Below are 23,706 nucleotides of genomic sequence, written 5' to 3' on the forward strand. Positions count from 1 at the left end.
AGGGAGGGTCAAGACCGGACTCACACCGAGTCACAGCATGAAGTTCTAGGCTGTTTGTCACTAACCCTGTCCGCAAGAAGAATTTGGCTATCAGACTCTGGCCACCTTGCTGGGATGATCAAACTCCTAAGATCATGCGGAGGAGCCTGTGATGGATAAAGAAAAGGCCAGGCTGCAGGAGCCGTCCTCTCAATAGTTGCTGGAGAAATGAAAGTGCTGACAGAATTTCCTTTTTTATGAGTGGCTGCAACGTGGGTAGAGGAAGCCCCGAGTGCCTCCTACAACACAGCACAGAAATTGATACTCATAAAGATGACCCTGAGTTTAAAGAGAAAATAGTATGTTCAACCTACTCTGATCATGACGAATGGAGAAATATGTAATATGTTTCAGACCAGATAGATTTCTATCAGAAGTATTTTTTACAGTTTTGGCACTTAAATATAAGCTTGCACAAACACAGAGTGTTCTAGAACACTGACCAACGTGTGCAAATCTGTCTCCAACAATCCTGAATAGTGTGTACAGTACTCAAATGCCCCCCTTTTTAGTATTGCATCCCAAAAGAATGAACACAAAATTCACAAATACTGAGTTCACATTTTTAATGTTTAAAAACTATGTTAACAGAGCAGTTAGAGAACAGGACGTCTTACATTTCTTTATTTACATTACATCCTGAAAAAAAACCCATTTGATTAACTATGAATAGCAAAGTTCGGTGACTTGTGACTCAGTTAAATCACCCATCTGAAATTCATGTACAAGGTTTTTACATGAATAAAACAGTGGTATGCTATACATACTGGACTCAGATGAAATCTAAAATACACGGGACTCTAGAGGGTGGATTACGTACCAAGATTTTCAAGATTCAAGTGTTTGGGGAAAAAATTACTTAAGACAGTCCATGTTGGCGTCAACACTGAAAATAAAAGGCAGACATGCAAGATTTTCAAAATCTTAAAATAATAGTTCTTCTTTTTCCTCTCAAATATGTGCTCATAGTTAATGTTCAGGTTTTTTCCCCCTTTCAAAGATCCCAAAGTTTGGGAAATGCAGCAATTCAATTTTGAAAAAACAAAAAATTCTCCTCCCCAACTTCTGTTTTCATAAATACTGTGAGCGGTCTCAGTGTTAACAATGAAAGAGCATTCTGAAGAAACAATTCATCATTTTGGATATATCTATTTCTATATGACAATAATTTGGGTCTAAATATTCCTTATTTGTAGCTCAGAGAACTATCTTGTAAATAATGGATCTTACTACCAGAATAAGAAATCAATGCAACTATATCTCAGACATTTCTCTTTCTAAACAATTAGGATTTTTAGGTTCCAAGTTTACATTGAGAACTATGTTACCTGGGAGAGAATGTAAATTTTTCAAATTCCCAAACAAAACCACTAATATCTATGAAAACATTTATTCTCAATATGCAGATACTAGAGATTTCTATTTCAGTGTGGATAAACAACTGCAAAAATATACAGCCTCCTATTTATTTACAATATATTTACATACAAATGAAGTATTTCCTACAATAAGCCTCAGCTGCATAGATTCTTCCTTTTAAAAACACAAATTCAAGGCTGTACAGATGGGCCCGGTTCCGCAGCCCTTCCTCCAAGAAAATCTTGAAGGAGAATGTCTGAGCTTTGTGAAATTTATGTTTTTCAGGAACTTTCTCTTTTAGATTTAGTGATATTTTTCCATTATTAGTCACCCCACCCCCAATTTGTACCTAAAAGCTTTATATCATTATGAATAATTCACTGTGTGTATTTTAGAGGAAGTATTTTCTGTTAAAGGACTCTCAGATTTGCCATTCCTCAGGAAAACCATTGATTAGCATTGCTAAATGATATAGTCTGTGTTTTGGAAGTGGCTAGAAGTTTCCTGTGGACTGGAATGGAGGAATTATGTTAATGTTTACACCCTTTGTAAGCCTCAAGCCATTTACACTGATAAACTAAGGGAAACTAATAGCTTTTACTCTAAGACATAAAATTAAATTTGATCATGCCACTGACCTCCTCCTCACCCCACCTAAAGAATGTGCCGCCCAGCACCGCATTCTGATCTACTGACATGGAACTGAGCGCGACATTCTTTTCAGAGCAGTTTGGAGCTCCTTAAGCGTGCAGACCTCTCCGTAGAGAATTCCCTTTAAAAGGAGAACAGGATTGATCACCAAACAATAACCACAAACATTCTGGAGAACTGACTCCTGACACGAATTCAGCATTTCCTGTAAGGTTGCATTTACAAAGGGTGTTTTCTTTTAATTCCCCTCAAAAAACAAACAAACACAAAACCTCACTGTCATTTCTTCAGTTTTAAAAAAAAAGTAACCTCATTGTGCCTGAGCCCACAGTTCCGCCCGAGTGCAGGCAGCCTTCGTGTACAATTGTGCAGCTGCACCAGCATCTCCAGCAGAGGCGCTCCTGCTGCGAGGCCCTTTCCTCCCCTGCCCGGTTCCTGGTTCCCATTTCCTGCCTCATGGGTCCTAGGAACCATCCTCTGAGGTAGGACTAGGGGGGAAAAGGAGAGACTAATTGGCTGAGAGTGGTTCTCAAACTTGATGTGCCATGATCAGCTGGAGGACTTGTTAAAACACAGTTGGCAGGGCCCCCACTCGAGACTTTCTGATTTTACTAGGTCTGGGGTGGGGTCTGAGAACTGGCCTTCCAACAAGTTCCCAAATGCTGCTGATCTGGGGACCACACTTTGAGAACCACTGGCTTACGGGCTTGAGACCAACACTAGAAAGAAGTCAGTGCTGGGGTAACTGAGGTGTCCTCTGAGATACTGAGGAATCCCACCGCAGTCCTTTGTCTACCCCAAGCCCCATGACCATCACCCATGTGCGCCTTTCTCAGCGGGGTCTGCAAATGTCAAAGAGGAAAGTGGGTAGAGAGCTTCGTTACCCCCATCTGATGACTGGGCAGGTAAACCAAGGTTTACTAGCACTAAACCCATTCAAAGTGCTGTGTGCTGGCTTCAAGGACTGGCATATGGGAGAAGCTGTGCAGCAACCTCCTCCTCTGTAGCAGTCAGGGAAGGAGATAAACTTATAGGAGCAAAAGGTCCTGCAAATAGAAGCAGGCAGGCCAAGCCTGAGATTTCCAGAGATAAGAAAGGGTACCAGCTGAGGCACGTCCCTGGTGGTTTATAACCCACAAGAGGCCCCCTCATCTCCCCTCACCTCCTTCTACCACCAGGTTCTCTGCTGGTCCTCAACTATTTCCTCCCCTCCTTTACTGGAGACCCTGCATCAGGCTACTCTGGTCACCTTTAACTGGTGGCCGCCCTACCCCCACCATCCAGCAGGTGGTGTGTGGCTGGGTGGGCAGTCCAGATTCCACAACAGGAGTGACATATTCTTGGCAACTCTAAACAAATATCCCCCAGAAACAATGTTATATTTCATGGTTAGGTTCTTTGCCAATCTTGTTATATTATCCTATTTCAGATAAACTATAGGTTTGATCATCTTTTCTAGCTGGTCTGGGGGCCTACCCACCATGTATAACCTGGTTTCTAAAGGAAAATACATTCCAGGTTGCCAACAACCAACTGACGGAATTTTGCAATACAACCTGCTTATAAATCGGGGACAGCCTGTGCTTCACAAGGCAAGATTTCTTTCCTAGACACACTTAACTGCCCCCATTTCCAAAAAGTAACACTGAAGAAATCAGGGATTTATGGTATTCTGTGTTATAGTAACTAGAGAACAGTTCTAAATCCCAAGTCTGAACTGGCACCGTTCACTAGTGCCGAGATCCTATTTACCAAAGGAAAACGTGCTGCTCCCAGTGGCTAAGGTCGAATAGTCTTTAATCTACTAATTTAGCAGAAAAACTTCTCTAGCACTTGACTGGTTTCCCTAACATCTGTGATACATGTACTTTTGGCTACCAGTTCACTATTCTGAACAAGAATAAGAGCAGTACACTTGACAGCTAATCCCACACAGATGACGTCATTAATCAGTGATACTCAACAAATTATGGTAGGGTCTGTTGTATTCAGTCAACAATAAACTTAGATAAACATACAAAGATCTTAAAAACCCGTGGTATCACAGACATCAACAACGATGTACCTCCTCCTCTAAATATATCTCAAATAATAAAAATTCCTTGCACTGATGTATAAAATCTAGAGATCCAAAAATATCACTACACATCCCAAGAGTTAACGACAATTTTCTAAATTGACTTTGTGAGTGTAAAGTGGATTGTTATAAATTAATGAGGAAAATAGAAAGTATCATAATATAGATTGCAAAATAAATTTTCACATTTTTTTTTTAACAAACGGTCATCCCACCACCTGACTCTTTCATTACGTGGTGCTCTAGACAAGCCCCTAAGGGCCAACCAACTTGTTCTGCTCAGTTTCTCTCCCTGCTCATCTAATATAGAAGACGCTGCTGAGAAGGATGGAGATGGCAGTGGATTCTCCTAGGTTAGGTCCTCACATATAGGTAGGTATTTATCTTTAAATCCCTGAACTCCGACCTAACGTGGATGCAATTCTGGAGCATTACATTAAAAGCTATGATGATCCTACCAAGAAATGCAGGAAACAACCTTTCCTTCTCCCCCAAGAGGATCATGACAAGATGCTCCATTGTCTACCTTTTCTATGGGACATTAGTCTGTAAAGGGGAGGGGACAGTTCCGTGTGACTCCCAGTGAGTGTGGAGGTCTTTGGGGGATTTGAATGGAGGAGGAACAGAACCCAGAGCTAAGTGCCTGGAAACTCTGCCAAGAGTCTGCGGTTAGATTCTGCTTATCTCTGGATAAGAAAGCTGTGCTCGGTGAACTTACGTGTTTGAGAAATTCAACCAGGATGCAGATGAAACAGAAGGCCTGTTTCAAGAGACCAGCTCACGAAGCACACACATTTCCTACTGTGGGATACGGACAATCCAAACACAGGCGATGGCCCAGCTTAGTGGGGAGACGGTTCTGGGTTTCTTTACTGTCCCCCATTCTTTTCTAAGCTACCTGGTCCCAAACTCTCTTCTTTTTCGGTCTCTGTGTGGTTTCCTTCCACCCCCTTTAGGAGAGGGGCTGCGAGGCAGCTCTGTCCTCCCATGTGGGTCACATCAGGTGGGCAACAATGACCCATGCCTGCGTTAGGGACGAGAAGAGGAAACAGCACAGCCACCAAAGTCCCTATCTGGGGGAAGAAAGGTACACAGCGATTTCATCACAAATCCTTCTCAAAGACCATCTCTGAGGTTCCTTTTCTTTTTCTTTTTTTCCCAAGACTCTGGATGGATTTTTAATGGAGAAGAAATAGGAATGAGGCTTATTTAACGTACAAAAATCTCGTATTTGTAATAACCTAAATTTATAGATATAAAACAAGTCTTTTAAAGACTCCCTTATAGTACCCAATATAAAACAGGAATTACTTATCTTAGATCATCCTTGGTTAGATACACATTATTCTCTGTGCAAAAAGCTGGTGGACATGAGTAAAAGCTACTGAGTTCATAATTTGATAAAATGTTTTTCCCCCTTCAACAACACAGGTGTAGGCCTGAAGGCTCTCTGAATCAGAGGAACACTGTCTTAGACATTTTTGCTGTACTCTTGCTTCTCCATTTATTACAAAGGTGTCATAGGTCTCCCCTGGTAGAAGTTGATTCAGATTAGAGTAACTTTGACACAAGTTGCCAAGAGGGAAACAAAATTTCACTTGCTAGATTACCCAAATGTGTAGTTTAGCATATTTACCAAGGTAAGAATCATTGCACCCCTTTCTCAGCTGAGAGCGCTCGCCAGAGAATGTCTCTGCGTGGAGCAGGATGTAGTATGAGCGAGGCCACTGGACGGCCGAAGCTCGGCTGCCAGGTGATGAGAGCTGCCTCAAATATTGGGCATACTCTGATCCAGCAATGACACACGCCCTGTGACTCTCATATGATTATCCCTGTGTGCTATGTTAACCAAAATAGGCAACTTATTTACGAAACCATTCTTTTTTCTATAAAGCAAAATAAATATATACAATTCAAGACTCTTTTCTCTTCTAAAAAGTACAGATAGTGTGAGCTGAACATCAGTAGGAAAATTATTTCCGAATCTGGATATATAATAAATAAACATGATTGACGACCATGTGTTCAAAGTTCTAAGAGACCATGAAGTCACGAAAAACAGAGTTAGGAGAGTGAAAAAGAACTGATTGTGAAAAACATTAGGAAATATGATTGCATGAAATTTGAAAAAAAAAAATCCATAATCCTTAAATGGATCCCAAATCTGAAGGACATGAACGATTATAGAAACAGGTCTCTGTTTTCCTACCAAAGTGTTATTCCATTGTGTATCTTTTAAATTTCTGTTTGCTTCTGTAAACTTGCAAAAGAAGTGATGAGGGGTTGCTGACGTGTGGTGACTTGACTGAGCAGCAGACCGGAATCCTTCCTTTTCTCGGCTGGTCTCAGTGGCCTTCGTCACTATTCGATGAGCAGGCCCAGTCGTAGATGACCAAGGGAATGCTGACCAGGGAAAACAACACCCCCAGACCCAAGAACAGGGCAGCCTGGAGCAACAGAAAGCATGGGTTACTTCCCATCTGCACCTGGGAAAAATAGCAATGCTTTCCCCCTCCTTTTGTGTGCCCTTGTATTTGGCGTTTGTTACAACCATTGCTGAACTGTGAGAATCTTTCTAAAATGGTGTGAATTTGATTTTCCAAGGATGGGAAAATAAGCAAGCTAGACAGAACTGTCCTCCACATTCTGTTCTTTGAATCCATGGTCACCTCAGTGCGAATCTGTTCTACAGCTGACTGGGTCTCCTTACAGCTTCTTTTGAACTAAGATCACAACTGGAAAAAATAATGGGCTTCGAAAACACGGAGGTCATTTCGTTACTCTTTACCAACTAACCTAGGTTATCGCTGGCAGGCAAACGTCTGTTTGAATAAGTGGAAAAAAGATACAGAAAAGCAAAGCAGGTTTGATCACGTGAAATAGGAAATGAGTATCCGAAACTAAGTTACTTCAAGGATTGATGAAGGCCACAGGGGATAGGTTACTAAATCCAGAATCTGGAGAACACAAGATGATAAATTGCTTGGCCTGGAGAATATCCAGTGAGAGCTTTGCAGGGAGAAGGATGAAGCATCATGAGAGCCAAGGGGGCTGGGCTGGAATCTGGAGGGGGAGACAGAGCTAGGGGAAGGAGACGAGGCCAATGGTGGGGTTGAGAGGGTTGCACACGGTCTGACCCTCATGGGTCTGGTCTAACTCCCAGTGGGTTTCCACATGGACAGGAGCCCTTGTCTAATGTTCTTGGGTAGCTCCTACTACCAGCTTTATTACGGGAGCAGGGTTGGAGAGGCCCAGAGAATTCATGGGCAACAGGTCTCCACCACTTTCAGCTTTAATCGTAGTATACTTTACTGCTGTGCCAGAGTGACTGCTCTTTCCTCTCTGTCCTTATGAAATCCCCCTGCTGGTAAAAGAGAAGGATTTGAGATTTATGGCTTCAGGGATAATCCTGTTGGGGAAGTAGATGCTCTACCAGCATCAATGCAGCTGCTTCTAAAGGCACAGGGATGATCCCTCCTGCCTACATCTCTCATCCCAGTCTATTGACTCAGGTGATGTGTGCGACTGGGGTGCTTACACTATCTGGGAGGGCAGGTGAGAAGCCTTCTTCGAGGCCAAACATAATGGTGCTCCAGAAGGTACTCATGTAGCAGCCACTTCACCCCTGCTTCCCTCACTGTCTCCAAGTGCACCACCTTCAAGATGCCCTTGAACTTCACCAGACCTGGAAACAAGAATCCCAATATAGAAAGATTTCTGAATCCAGGTCTGTTGCTCCAAAGCATTTCTGTCAAATCCTAAAAAGACTCTTTAAACTAACCTGGCCATTTTTTTTGTATGTGTGAGGAAGATCGGCCCTTAGCTAACATCTGTTGCCAATTTTCCTCTGCTTTATATGTGGGACGCTACCACAGCATGGCTTGATAAGCGGCGTGTAGGTCCGTGCACAGGATCCAAACCTGGGCCATCAAAGTGGAGGATGTGAACTTAACCACTACACCACCGGGCTGGCCCTAACTCAGTCATTTTAATTAAGGCATCGCATGTTCCCTGGGCTGTAGGAAGGAGTTACATGACTAGGAATCATACACAAACAGTGGATTGCATAAAATCTTTCAGTCCTTCTCCATTTCATATTTTGCTAAAGACATGGCATCACCCTATAGAGACACAAGATGAGAAACGTCTAGTCTCCCAGCTGGCTCCCTAACTCAGAGCAAAGGCTAAGGCACGATAAGAGCAAAATCTGAAAAGATATTTTGAGGGAATGGAGAAGATGCTGGTATGATATTTTAAATCTCCCAAATGGGAAAACTACAGGACTGCTGCCTACCTTCGAGGCCACTGAAAGTAGTATTAGATGGTGGAGACAGACAATTTATCGGGTAAATTTAAATGAAAAACTAATCAGAAAAATTGGAGTGGCTGGCAGGAGACATACCCAAATTCTTTGAGTTCCTTTATCTCCATCCTGGCTTGTGATTTTTAAATAAAGAGATGAAGGAAGAATGAAAATAAGCATATTAGCAGATGTAACTCCTGCAAAACAAGAAAAAACAAAAGGTTGAGGTTGTTGTGAAATTTTAGCTTTCTAAACAGCTGTTGTAGAAGATAAGTGTTAGGTGAGAAAGCCATACCTACGACTCCAAATATATCCTTCATGGAGGGTATGAAGATCACCAACAAGTTGATAATAACCAAGAGTAGGCAGGTCACCAAGACGTGACGACATAAATTAAACTTTGTTTTCTTAGCCAGTTCAAATAAAGAGGAACGAACCTGCAAGAAAAGAAAACAAAGATTTGGTAAGGGCCGACAGCATGCCAACATTCACATTTCCCAGCAGTGTGACGGATATATTGGTGCACAGAAATTTGTGAAATGTTTTGTAAAACCTACTGGAGTTATAGATAGCTTAACAGTTTGGGAGGCCGGGGGCTTAAGAGGGAAAGTATTTTTATTTATGGCTGGTAGTTTTCTTTTGTGGGAGGGATAATTTCTGTTTTTGTTTTATCTATGATTGAGTGTTCTCTTCTGGTCCTTCCACATTCTCCTGTCATGTATGATGGAGATTCAAACATTCTATTTACATTTCTCTGTAAAGAAGAGGAACCGGTAAATTAGCATTAAGACGCATTCCATCAGGAGGCTACCCTAACTCAGTGATCCCACTTTCTTCCTGAAGAGCCTTAACCGAGTCGTGGGTTCCTTCCCCGGTGCCGTTTCAATGATGCAGGAACGTTACCCGCAGTAGGCTTTCTCTGCAACGAGCTCCTGAGGCAGAAGGAAAGGGGAGCCCTCCGCTTTTCTCAGATTGCACTGAGGCCTTTTACTCACCGTGAAAAATAACACCGGCACGGTGAGGATGACAGCAACAATGACAGCCAGCCGCACTGTCAGGATGAGAATGTCATCTTTGCTCTGGTACTTGTGAAGGAGGTCTGACTGCACATTTTCTAAAATGAGGGAAAAGTAAGAGGGTGTTAAAAAGAGACAAAAGCACATCAGTGAACGACAGTTTTTCTGAACAACAGAGAATTTGTAAACGAAGGGGCAAGGAGAGCAATGTTTTGGGTGTTGAGTGTCTGTTAAAACAATTTGTAAAGCTGAAAAGAAAAATCTCCTGTGTGAGACATGCTCCACCTGTCCATATGTAACTTTAGCTAACAGGAATTTATAGCAATCGGTCCAAGAAGCTACACACAGTGCGGATGCTTAATTTATACTAAATTAAACCTAGGAGTAAGTTGGAATTAAAAATAACATACAGCTGAAGCACAAAGCCCTTCTTACTCTAGATTTTTCCCTACTTGGTGCCACTCATCAACACCACCAAACAGCCACAGCCTTGCTGGGTGGACTGCAGGCCACTCGGAGCCTCTTTCAAACTCTTCTAACTCAACTTCCAGTGGCTGAGCAGCAGAGGCACTAACGGAAGCTTGTCACCATCAGGAAATAATTCTTCTCTTCCAGGTATGTTTCTTACCATAAAAACATTTAGCTTATGTACGACTTTGAACTTCTTCTCAACTCCGAACTTCAGAAAGTGTTATTTCCAGAGATAACCAAAGCTAGCAAGGCAGCCACGGAGCATGAAAATGCTCAGTCCTTTGACAAGAGACCACTCTCTCCCTCCCCCGCTGTCTCTCCTTTCATGGGCTTCTCATGGTGCCAGTCGAAGGTGTCTAGGTGGGAATTCCAGCTCTAGTCTATGCCATAGATTGGTCTCAGTTTTGGAAGAAGGACCTTAGGTTATAATAAAATCTCATTCATTCTAATTTCCTTGATTCAAAATTCATAACCATTTAAAAATAGCTGAGCCTTTTTCTTTAACTTAAGAGTATAAAAGGGTTTGGTATTCTCTACGAAAAAAAAAATGGATTTGCAAAGAAAAATCAGAGCTTGAACAAGATAACAGTGAGACTGTCCAACTAACATTAAGCTTTCTCTCTTCTCTCCCTCCCCTCACCCATTCCCAGCCCTGCAACTCTGCAGAAACTTAGAAACACCACTTTTATGCAAAAATTAAATGTGGTATTTATGGATTCATTAGACAACGCTATCCTCCATTGCTTGTGAAATGGTAATAAAACAATTGTATAATCATGGGTAGCCTTTCTTTCCAGGCTGAATTAATAATCTAGAAATGTATTTAAATTTTGAGACATTTGTGTTTATGAAAAGAAATGCCCCAAAGAAATATTATTTAATGGAGAAGAATGTGAAATATATGTATTTAAATTTAAATTAGGTCCCCTATTATAATGATAATAAAGGATGCTAACTAAAGCTGCAGGATAATTTGAACAGGATAGGATGAAGAAGTAGTAAAAGAAAGTCAAGCATTCATACAGGGTCAATAAAAGTTACAAATGAGCCCTTGTTCTCTTTTTCAGATTTCATTTCTTTTAACTTTCTATGTCATTCCTTCAAATCTTTGCAAGGCTCCAAGTTCCGGTGAACAATTAAGGGTTTTATTTTTAATTAACACGGAGTGTCATGAGGGTGGCACTCTGGTTTTTCTCACTTTCAACATCTGTCTCTGTCTCTCTTCTATTAATGGAATCTGACCCAATTCGCAACAGCAATTAGGAAAGCCTTCTCTGATATAGTTTGAAACTTTCCTCAGTAAAGGTGGCATGCTTATAAAACGCAATTTCTTTTAAGGACAGTGTTAGGAGAAAAAGCGCAGTACATCGTTTCAGTAAGTATTCCATTGTGCAGTCTGCATGAATATGTAAAGGGAACCCTCACCATTTGCTTTAAGTAAAAGAGACCAGCAAAAAACAATAGATTTGTTGCTTTTTTTGGCTATCATGTTAAAAGTTATTTTGACATTGAGTTTTACTAATTTATTTACAAATACCTCTATTTATGTACTGACAGAAATGACTTACCATAGAATGTCAAGTAGCCAAAAATGGCTGTCAAGAAGTACATAACGAACATGGCGAAAAAGGAGATATTTGAAACCATCTGCATCTTTTTCTGTGATCGACTAAAAACAAAGATAAAGGAATTTGAAAAGTTAAAAACCACATGACTGAATTTAAGCATCAGTGTTAATGCTGCAGAATACTAACCACTTTCTATCAGGCTAGGGCAGCTCTGACCAGCTGAAATTACCCCTGCAGTTAGGCCAGTTTAGATAACTTCTTTTGTACTGATTGGTATTGTGAGAGAGAGGTCCGCGAACTAACAATTCTTTGAGTGTTCTTCCCCATTCTTTTGAAAGAATATGGAGTTCTCATCTGAAGGGCAGAGAGTATTTCTTAATATTTGTGTTTGATATTATCTCCACACTGAGCCTTCAAATTCTGTTCTCCCAGCCCCAGAGATCAAGGGGAGAGCTGGAACGTGACCTCAGATGTTCTGTAGCTAAAGCTGCTATTGAGGTGCCAGTTTTCCCGTTGCGGAGCCCCAGGGATGCACCCACAACTCTATACGTCTGCAGAGCAATAAGCACCCAAGAGATCATGGCTGCGATGGTGAGGGGCTCTATGTCTTAGGTCAGGTGTACTCTGGGAGTTTGGATGAACATTTAAGTTTCTTTAACTTACCCAAATAACTAATCTACCAGACTTGTACCCAATAACAGACCACAAATAGTCATAACATCTGGTTGTGTCATAACAGGGAGTATAGAAAACAAGAAAAATGAGAAGTACACACGTGAGGAAATTACAGACTAACGACTGGACTATTAAATTTAAAAGATGTCAAAGATATTTAAATACCCTAAGTATAGGATCATAAAGTAGGACTGATGTACACATAGGTAGATGTAGATATTTCAAAATTTACCCAGATATCAATTAAACATGAAAGAGAAAGAATCATGAATTCAATAGTAAATGACATCAATTTTATTTGTGTTTCAAAATAGAAATAGGTAGCTTTACTGTGTATCTTTTTGGAGCTTAAGACTATGCCATAATGACTATTTTTATATAGGAAGTCTGATAACAGGAGGCTAAAAAGAGAACCCATGAGGAAATTTATAAGCAGGCCTCTAGCTTTCTCCAGAACAGCAATCAAAAACAAATCCTTAGGGGGCCAGCCCGTGGCCGAGTGGTTACGTTCGCGCACTTTGCTTCGGCGGCCCAGGGTTTCACCGGTTCAAATCCCTGGCACGGACACGGCACCGCTCATCAGGCCATGCTGAGGTGGTGTCCCACATGCCACAGCTAGAAGGACCCACAACTAGAAATACACAACTATGTACCCGGGGTCTTTGGGGAGAAAAAGGAAAAATAAAATCTTTAAGAAAAAAAAAAACCACAACAAAACAAATCCTTAAAATCATCTTAATAGTTTAGAATGAACAACAATATTCTTCTGTCTAGCTTGTGGTTTTAAAATTGATTTCTTTCTGCCTGATTTACCAGCCTTTTCCACCTAAACCAATAGACACATCAGACACAATGTATTTAGCAGTTTATAGATGAATCTGAAGATGATTATTATCTATTTGCAAAATAAGAATAAGCAACATAAAGCAGCACAAATACTTGAACTCTCTTAAGTAATATAGTATTTGAAAAACCAAATTAACCAAAGAAGCCCCTATAGTTGGCCACTTTATATCTTTATGGCCAAAATATACTGCAGGTTTCTGATTTTCCTTGCTCCTTTTTTTTCTTAAAATACAGTCCTTTCTAAAGAATGGCAGAAAGTAAATCTTGAAGCTGGGTGATGAGTCTGCAAGGGCTCATTATACTCGTCCGTTTATTTTAATACAGTACTTGCCTGTTAATGAGGGGACGTGAAATGTTAAGGTAAAGAAATTAAACAAATCGCTTACTCTTTAAGCTCACTGTAAATTGGCAGGATTGACGGGTGGCAGACAAATGCAAATGCAATAGTTGGTAAAGCATACACGGTCTATTTGAAAGAAAAAAAAGAAACATTAAGAAAAGGCATTTTTCCCATAAAAATAAAACAGCTTCAGTATTTCTGAGCTGTCTTTTTGTCTGACAGCTCTTCAGATCCCCTGGATTATTTGCTTGTTAGGAGGGCTTTGATACCTAAAAGAGGAGCAGCTTTGCTAAGAGAGCTTATCTAGCTTGAGACATGAGGCACATGGCACAGAGAGGTTTTAGATCCGGCTCATCTGCAGCGTAGTTTACATACTTCAAGCACAGCGTCACCCCATATTTTTATGGTGCTAGCCGGTTACACAGCACTTTTCCTACATTATCTCACTGAGTCCACAGCAACCCTGAGCAGTAGACAGACCATTGCTCTTCTCCAGCCTCCCTCCAACAGGTTAGGTGACATGCCCAGGATTTCCACCTCTATTTTACTGCTCTTTGCTCTATATAGAGTGCATTAAATCAGGCCTAAAAGATGGCATCTAAAAAGAAAATTACTTCCACATTCACTACTTTGGCTGTATCCTTAGAGCTTAGAGAGAGAGAGATGGAGCGATCTATTTAGTTTTCTTAGATAAGACTTTTTAAAACCCTCAAACTCAATATAACTTCTTACACAAAAAGAAGCTGGCGGAGAAGGAAGGAAAAGTAACATTTCTCATGCTTTAATTCTGCTGCAATACCGTACCAGGCACATTCTAAAAAACCCTGTAAGGACACAGGGATGGTTCAACATCCACAAATCAATCAATGTGATATACCACATTAACAAAATGAGGAACAGAAACCACATGATCATCTCCATGGACACAGAGAAAGCATTTGACAAGATCCAACATTCATTTATGATAAAAACTCTCAATAAAATGGGTATAGAAGGAAAGTACCTCAACATAATAAAGGCCATACATGACAAACCCACAGCCAACATCATCCTCAGAGGGGAGAAACTGAAAGCCATCCCTCTGAGAACAGGAACAAGACACGGTGCGCACTCTCACCACTCTTATTCAACGTAGCACTGAAGGTTTTGGTCAGAGCAATTAGGCAAGAAAAGGAAATAAAAGGAATCCAAATAGGTAATGAAGAAGTGAAACTCTTGCTGTTTGCAGATGACGTGATTTTGTATATAGAAAACCCTAAGAAAGTCCATCGGAAAACTATTAGAAATAATCAACAATTACAGCAAAGTTGCAGGGTACAAAATCAACTTACAAAAATCAGTTGCATTTCTATACTCTAATAATGAACTAACAGAAAGAGAATTCAAGAACACAATCCCATTCACAATCACAGCAAAAAAAACAAAATATATTGGAACAAATTTAACCAATGAGGTGAAAGACCTATACAATGAAAACTATAAGACATTATTGAAAGAAATCAATGATGACATAAAGAAATGGAAAGATATTCCATGCACATGGATTAGAAGAAGAAACATAGTTAAAATATTCATACTTTCCAAAGCAATCTACAGATTCAACACAATCCCAATCAAAATCCCAATGACATTCTTCATGGAAATAGAACAAAGTATCCTAAAATTCATATGGGGCACAAAAGACTCCAAATAGCTACAGCAATCCTGAGAAAAAAGAACAAAGCTGGAGGCATCACAATCCCTGACTTCAAAATATGCTACAAAGCTATAGTAATCAAAACAGCATGGTACTGACACAAAAACAGGCACACAGATCAATGGAACAAAATGAAAGCCCAGAAATAAAACCACACATCTACAGACAGCTAATCTTCAACAAAGGAGCTAAGAACATATAATGGAGAAAGGAAAGTGTCTTCAACAAATGGTGTTGGGAAAACTGGACAGACACATGTAAAAGAATGAAAGTAGACTGTTATCTTATGCCATACACAAAAATAAACTCAAAATGGATCAAAGACTTGAAGGTAAGACCTGAAACCATAAAACTTCTAGAAGAAAATATAGGCAGTACACTCTTTGACATCAGTCCTAAAAGGATCTTTTTGAATACCATGTCTATGCGGACAAGGGAAACAAAAGAAAAAATAAACAAGTGGGACTTCATCAGACTAAAGAGCTTCTACAAGATAAGGGAAACCAGGATCAAAATGAAACAACAACCCACCAACTGGGAGAAAATATTTGCAAATCATATATCCGACAAGGAGTTATAATCTCCATAATATATAATGAACTCACACAACTCAAGAACAAAAAAATAAACCCAATCAAAAAATGGGCAGAAGATATGAACAGACGTTTCTCCAAAGATATACAGAAGGCCAAAAGGCACATGAAAAGATGTTCAACATAACTAATCAATAGGGAAATGCAAATCAAAACTACACTAAGATATCACCTTACATCTGTTCAAATGGCTATAATCACTAAGACAAAAAATAACAAATGTTGGAGAGGATGTGGAGGATTCCCACTGCTGGTAGGAATGCAAACTGGTGCAGACACTATGGAAAACAGTATGTAGATTTCTCAAAAAACTAAAAATAGAAATACCATATGACCCAGCTATCTAACTCGTGGGTATCTATCCAAAGAACTTGAAATCAACAATTTAACCTGACTTATGCACTCTATGTTCACTGCAGCATTATTCACAATAGTGAAGACATGGAAGCAACCCAAGTGCCCATCGACCGATGATTGAATAAACAAGATGTGGTATATATACACAATGGAATACTACTCAGCCATAAAAAGGGAAAAAATCGTCCCATTTGCAACACCATGGATGGACTTTGAGGGTACTATGTTAAGCAAAATAAGCCAGACAGAGAAAAACAAACACCATATGATTTCACTTATATGTGGGAGATAAACAAAACATGGACAAAGAGAACAGTTTAGTGGTTACCATGGGGAAGAGGGGTAGGGAGTGGGCACAGAGGGTGCACTGACACATCTATATGGTGACTGACAAATAATGTACAACTGAAATTTCACAATGTGTAAACTATCATTACCTCAATAAAAAAACAAAACAAAAAACCCTGTAAGATACAGAAGAGAATCCTCATTTTTATACATAGGGTTGGGTAACTTGCCTGAGGATTCAAATCGAAGCCTGACCAGTTCCATAGGCCACTCTGCCCCATACTATTAAAAACATCTCAATAGTAGGAAAATTCCTTGAGTGACAATTTGTGGTGGAATCTATAATTCAACTGTGCAAGCTGGGAAAGTCTGTCTATTCTTGTCTGTCACCACGAGGGGAGAAGCAGTGGGCTACGGACGGTATTAATCTGTTTTTAAAGATCTATAAGGAAGAGAAAAGCTGAGACAATTACCCAGAAAGAGATTTTCAAAGAGAATGCTTAAGGTTGTCCTCCATGTAAACTGGGTGAGAAGGAGCAGGAACTATAATATTTGTATATTTCTCAAAGGTCTCTAAATGGACCGTGGAATTTGGAAACTATGGTACTATGTTCTTTTGAGAACAAATACATTCAAAACAATTTAATTATACCAAGTATGAAAAATATAATGCCCTTACTAAAAATGCTTTTTTATATTTAAAGGATAAGGACACCGACCTTTGAATTGAAGGTAACATATTTTGGAGTACACATGTCAGCATTTGTTGAATTAGCGCTTGTTGAATTTAGCTCTGGAACAACGCAGGGCATTTGAAATTTCTTGTAGATAACCTGGTATTAAAAAATATAGGAGAAACAATATCGACTTTATCAAATAAAGCCACATAATGAATAATTATTACAAGGCATTGTACTATGGCAAAACCAAACCAGCCACTTCAATCAGCACTTACCACTATTAGGAAAAAAACCATACAGCTCAGGGAAAATCCACTAGTATAGCCAAGATACCCTAAAAAAAAAGGTAAAAAAATTATTTCATCCATCCATCGCCTTGTTTCTTTTAATGCAGTGTTTCAAGCATAGTTTGGGGTTCCAGTAATATACAACATCCATGCCAATGTGAAGATTTATTATTTGATAGTGTTACTTGATTCAGCAAAAATGGTGACTTTAAATAAAACATTATATTATATTTTGATTCCAGTTCTCTCTGATACACTAGAGAATGCAGATTCCCAGGATCCAGGGAAAAAGAGCCTCTTAAATTTGGCCATAGCTCTCTGTTGCTGTGCTCTGATGGATTCCTATAGTAAAATCCATTTACCCTTGATCCGCTCGATGGTTCTCTATCATGCACTTGTGTGCATACTGAATATCAGCTACGATATTTCTCTTCCCAGATGAGGGGCATGCACAGAGGAGATGAAGGGACTTCTGGGGATAAACTGAGCATCTGGGGATCTTTACCTCGCTCCCCTCAGAATGCCTGGCAGACCTCCAACTACCGTAACCTCCAGCAAGGCAGAGTTAAGTGGCCTCTGGGGGGGTTGCCCCATTCTCAGCCCTGGGGGAGACGAGCCCTTCTCTACTTCAGCTGAAAAGAGCTCCGTGTAATACAGAGAGAAGCCGAAACACAATCCAGAAAATTAAGTAGTTAAAAAAAAAATCTACTTATAGACCTTACAGAACAGCTACAGAGGCTTGATATTTTTTGTACAAAACAGAACAAAAAACTATGGTTAGCAACCATTTCGGGAAGAACCTTAATCTAAATGTCTGCCTTGAATTAGCCCAGAATTAAAGGAAATGCATCTCAGGGGCTTTGGACTGGACAGCAACTAGTCAGTGTGTGAAATTCCCAGAACATCAGGCACACTTGTCTCTGGATAGAAGCACACACACTAACATCTCAAAACCAAATGGATATGACTTAGTGATTATCCACCACTTCTGAATTCTCACTTCTCTGTCCCCCTTCAATGAGGCCAATAATTGAGATTGGTTAGACTTGTAATTTAAGAGTGATTCATAATACTTTTAGGTATGAATACAAGGCAACTTTCTGTCTTGATAGTAGATTTGAAAATTCTACTTGTTTAAATACTCAGGGTATTTAAGACCTTGTATGAGGAGAATTTGATTTTCTGGGCTTTTCTGAGAATAGTCTGTAAGTTGTTCTATTGGAAATAGCACTGTCTGTTACTGCCCCAGAACCTTCCTTGTCTCCTCCACAGCTCAGCAGAGGGACTGCTTAGGAAGTTACACACTGACCAGTGTTTTTATCCCATATTAAAGTCAAGCTTGATTAATACTTGTAATTTATCATTCACTTATCTTTATCTTACAAGTAGAAGCACAAGGCAAAATTATTCCTTTTTATTAGGTTTCTGATTCATCTGGGCCCTGTGATAAAAGCAAGATCTCGCCTTACCTAAGTTCTTCAAGAGACACAGAGGGAGAATTATGCCAAAGGTAACTACCACCACCAGGACACGGCCATCCACATACCAGGCTCTGAAAGGCATTTGAACGGTTAGGTAGTATTTTCTTAGAAAGTGACTTTTTTTCTCAAATGTAAAACTTCACAATATATTTTAATTAATTTTTTCCTATTATTCATTTTTACCATTAGTTTTTACCATTATTCAGGTTTTATCCCAACACTTCAACCCAAGCACGACTCCTTTTACTATTGTCTCTCTCCCATGGGAGGGAAGAAGGGCTAGTTAGGGTTTTTCCTCCCACACTGGCTGAATGTGGCATTCCTTTGAATTATTTACGTGGTCTCAAAGCTAAATGCACACATTGCATTCTGTCAGATTACAACTTATCTTATCAATTATTTAAAGAGAGAGTTCCTTTTTGTTTTGCTTGGCTAAAATCATTGGGAAACAAGTCACCACAGGTAGGCATGGCTTTCTCCCTGATCTCTTGTATTTGACCTTGAATCCTGAGGCTAGAACACTAGGAATTCTGGCTGCTACGATTCTCCGTTGAAAGAAAACAGAGAAACTAAGACTGACAAAAATTGTTAAACAAGAGGGAGGGAAAACACAATGAGTGTGCTGAATGTAGCTGCAGCATTTTCCAGAGTTCCCTACATCTTCGGTGAGGTTGGCTCATGTAAATTTTGCCCCCAAAATGCTATGTCCTTTCTTTAAGAAAGAAGATGGGGTCTTAACTTTTTTGCATGTTCCACTTCTGTGTTAAAAATATCCCATATCTTGGGGCTGGCCCCGTGGCGGAGTGGCTAAGTTTGTGCGCTCTGCTGCAGGCGGCCCAGTGTTTCGTTGGTTCGAATCCTGGGCGCAGACATGGCACTGCTCATCAAGCCGCGCTGAGGCAGCATCCCACATGCCACAACTAGAAGGACCCACATCAAAGAATATACAACTATGTGCCGGGGGGCTTTGGGGAGAAAAAGGAAAAAATAAAATCTAAAAAAAAAAAATCCCATATCTATCTGTCTATTCCACAGACACTAGATATAGATTTCAGGCTCCTGGGAAAATGCAGTATCTACTGTTTGCAGCATGACAGATGAATCTACCTTTTAAATGCTCACACTCAAATGGTTCTCCTTGCTTCTTTCATTTATACAACAGCCCCAAAGAAATCTATTGTTGAAACAACAAAGAACAAAACAGCCTAGGGAAAAGTTTGTTTCTGTGATTTTCGTAAAACCAAAACTTTGGCTAGCCCACATTTAAATGAAAAATATTTTAGTTATTGTACCAAAAAATAGTCTGTAACTTACGAAAATGTCTCTTCCTTTCCCATTAGAAACTTTATGGCGGAGGGTAGTTCATTTTTGACTATGAAGAGGTAACTGAGCATTGCTGGAGGAAAATGAGAGCATTTTTAGAAAGAGGATACCAAGGCTCGTGTTGCAAGCTATATAAAAGGTTACCAGTCTGTTCTTAGACTAACCTTCAAAAAGACACACAGACAGCGTTAGGTACTCTCGCAGTGTACTTTGTTTTCAATAAATGACTGCTGTCTCTGTTTTACTTTCCGTGTGCCATTTTAGCAGTGAGAATGATGACTGCTTGAATGATGCTAAAACCTCCCAACACCAGAATTATGGTGGCCTCACAAATACCAGAATTAGAAAAGCAACGATGTTTGCCCACTTTAAAATCACATGGGGAAAAGCGCGTTCTTTTTACCTCCAGTGTTCTGTAGAGAGGTCGCTCCAAAGATGACAAGCTTCCCTGTGGTGCCAAAGACCTGTTCTCCCAGCTTTTCATAAACCATGCAGCCTATTTACAAGTCATATTTGAGAACACAAGAAAGAAAGGGTTCTAAAAGTTAAAAAGAGCCAAGATTTCATCATTGTATTGACTATTTCCCAAGTTATTTTGTGTCTTTCTCAAAAATCACACAAACAGCCTTCTTTGCTTTGCAAGTGTTAAGGTATTTTCATTATAAAACAACCTCTTGACATTTTAAAATGTCAGACAGGACCACCATTTCTCCTTTTTTCAGGTTGACTGCAGAAGCATTACAATGAAACTGTTAGGTCATAGGCTTATTTCTCACTACCTCAAAGAGTCTTGCTGCTGTCCTGGGGGGAAATTCCCATTCTGATCTCATTCTCAGGCCTGGTGCATACCATTAAAATAAAGACTTAATTTAAAAACCAAAATTCTCATGGTTGGGATGAAAAGTTCCTTTTGAATTAATTACCTGAAGCTAACAAAGAATTATCTTAATGATATTCCATCAGTGCCTAATATGTCCTAACTATAATAACAAGCCTAGAAACACGTAATAGTCTCAACATCAGAATTCTGCTCATCAGTAAAATTTAGTTCAAATATATGCAACTCACAAAAGAGAGCCGTAGAAAAATCTGTCAAAAGAATAATTTGGCTAAGGCAAAATTCCAAAACGTTCAACTAGCCCATCTCAATAAATACTAAAATTCTAAACCATTCATTTAAAGAAGTGTTTATATTTCTGTATGACAGTTCAGTTCACATTTTCAAAAGGTTCACAGAAAGCAGTCTGGGTCAGGCTATAATTAAACCTTTGTTTAATCTCTCACAAGACTGGTGTTTAAATTAGACAATGGTTAGATCCTCAATTTATTACAAAATGTTCCAGAGAAGTAGACTCATCTATATACAGTAATAGTTGGCCAATGTGGTTTCAGCTAACGTAAAAGTCAAAGTATTACAAACATAATCCAGTGTCCCAGAAATAGAAAATAAACACTTCAGGTGTCACACTGCCCAGAGAACTGGGAGTCTTTTCATAGCACGCTCACTCCCACATTGCCTTGAGAGTCACATTTTCTCCTCAGAACATGCACAAAAGAGAAGAAAAGCTCTGTTTGCTTTCAAAACCTTGGAGGCTATAATATAAAAACATGGGATCCTTATTCTGAATTTATGAAGACCTAAGGAAAGACTGAAGCCTTTAAAACGAAGACATCTTAAACTAGAAAAACAGGCATAATAGAGGGTTCAGTTTAAATGACAATACTATTTGTTCCTTGTTCATGACAATTTAATTTCTATGTTGCTGTATCTATTTCTCTAGGTAAATATCATTACAGGTCTTCCAGGCACTGTAGGTCAGAGTACTCCTTTTCTTTAATAATTAAGTTACTGAACAGAAAGGGTGTCACTTGTTGCCAATATTCCCATGAAAATCATTCACCCTGGTTTTAACAAAATTAGACATATTATCAGCTTACCTGTTTCCTTGGAACAGACCAACAGGAGGTTTATTGAATAGATAGACAGCAGTGTTACTGAAGTCAAAAGGACCCTAAAGGAAAGAAAACGTCTTGTAATAACCAGAAAAAGCATACGCTGACCTTACATTTTAGAAGGGCAAAGGTTTATTTATACAGTTAACATCATTTATTGCTAGTATCCAAATTTTGGAATCTATTAGTCACACCCTCTTTAAAGTCCTCAATAAAAATATTCTACCAAATAAAGAGCTGCTCATTAGAATCTGAGTAACTCTAACAGTTCAAATCCTTTACGTAATTCAAAGCCGAAACAGCTCTCTGGGATCATTTCAGTTGAGATGACTTTCAAACAAGATTATGAAGGGAGCTTTTGTAGTCTACGGTGCACTTTCTGTTACATCCCGGTGAGAAAGTGTGAGAAGGCGGTGTGGGGATCGGGGGCGGGGGGGAGGGGTGAGTGGGGAGGCTAGGGAAAGGCATGCAGTGACCCTTAGGCCAGTGACCTTGTGACTTTGGGCAACTTGCTCAATTTCTCCCATCCCTAGATTCCTCACATTTGAGACACAAGCCAAATGATGTCTACAGTTCTTTTCATCTAATCACTTTACTGCTATTTTTGAAACTATACATTGGCCCACTGAAATAATTCACGGTTTTTGCACCTGGTTTCTCTTAAAAGAGTAAGCCCCTCTTTTAACAGATGGGAAAAGTTTGACAATCAAGCATAATGAAAAGACTTTTTTGAATGACGAACTCATGTTTTTGTTTCAGTACATCTGGCTCATTATCAAACCCTACTCAAGAAAAAGCACAGTTAAAATGGTGTGGGAGATTACATAGATTATTTCTGAATCATTTGGTTAAAACAGACATAATAATTGACAATAAAGCCCGTTTGTTAGAAAAGAAAAAATTCCAGTCCCCCAGATGAAACGACTCACTTCCTGACGTAGGGAAATAGATCCCTGGAACAATACATTACTACAATTGATTCCACGTTTGAGTCATTAAGGCAATTATTTTTCTAGCAAATCCTGTTGAGAGGTACCTGGCACATCATAAAATTCTTCCCAACCCCTTTCCCCATCCTGCACACCTGTTGTACCACTGCCCTTGGATCCAGCTCAGACGTCCCCTCCTCAGGTGCCCTCCCTTCCCCAGGTGGATAGACTGCTCCTTAGTTCTCTCATGTCTTACAGCATCTCATTTCTCCTATGTGCAGTGCAGCCACCAGGAGATAAATGGGAGTAAAGAATGGTCCACTGCAGAGCAGATGGACTGCCAGAGATTGGCCAGAAAACAAAAGAGGGATAGGGGGCTGGCCCCATGGCTGAGTGGTTAAGTTCTCGCGCTCCGCTGCAGGCGGCCCAGTGTTTCGTCGGTTCGAATCCTGGGCGGGGACATGGCACTGCTCATTGAACCATGCTGAGGGAGCGTCCCACATGCCACAACTAGAAGGACCCACAACTAAGAATATACAACTATGTACTGGGGGGCTTTGGGGAGAAAAAGGAAAACAATAAAATCTTTAAAAACAAAAAAATAAGAGGGGCAGAGCTCAGCAGAGGTAAAACAAACACTGAGAGAAAGAATAGAAAACCTAACACTTTGGGTGAAGGTCAAACTGACCAGCTAGTAAAGGGGAATTTAGGTTAAGATATGATTGTAAGGAAGTGCATTCAGATATATAGTGACTTAGCTAAGATCCTTGGGTA

General features: G+C 39.9%; 1 protein-coding gene across 9 annotated transcripts in view; it reads right to left on the minus strand.

Annotated features, from left to right (window-relative positions):
• Positions 1-588: 588 nt before the first annotated feature.
• The window catches only part of SLC38A1 (solute carrier family 38 member 1), a 68,956-nt gene continuing 45,838 nt past the window's right edge, over positions 589-23,706 (minus strand). For all 9 annotated transcript variants that reach the window (XM_008521764.2, XM_070619455.1, XM_008521762.2 and 6 more), the window contains exons 6-17: positions 21,989-22,062; positions 20,454-20,546; positions 20,042-20,123; positions 18,716-18,798; positions 17,235-17,293; positions 16,999-17,112; positions 13,392-13,471; positions 11,485-11,585; positions 9,425-9,543; positions 8,725-8,866; positions 8,529-8,626; positions 589-6,573 (exon numbers count right to left, since the gene is read on the minus strand). In XM_008521764.2, the coding sequence (XP_008519986.1) occupies positions 6,472-6,573; positions 8,529-8,626; positions 8,725-8,866; positions 9,425-9,543; positions 11,485-11,585; positions 13,392-13,471; positions 16,999-17,112; positions 17,235-17,293; positions 18,716-18,798; positions 20,042-20,123; positions 20,454-20,546; positions 21,989-22,062 (1,147 nt within the window). In that variant the 3' untranslated portion in view covers positions 589-6,471. The remainder of the gene's footprint in view (positions 6,574-8,528; positions 8,627-8,724; positions 8,867-9,424; positions 9,544-11,484; positions 11,586-13,391; positions 13,472-16,998; positions 17,113-17,234; positions 17,294-18,715; positions 18,799-20,041; positions 20,124-20,453; positions 20,547-21,988; positions 22,063-23,706) is intronic.

The sequence above is a fragment of the Equus przewalskii genome, chromosome 5 (genome assembly GCF_037783145.1).
Source record: "Equus przewalskii isolate Varuska chromosome 5, EquPr2, whole genome shotgun sequence".
Lineage (NCBI taxonomy): Eukaryota > Metazoa > Chordata > Mammalia > Perissodactyla > Equidae > Equus > Equus przewalskii.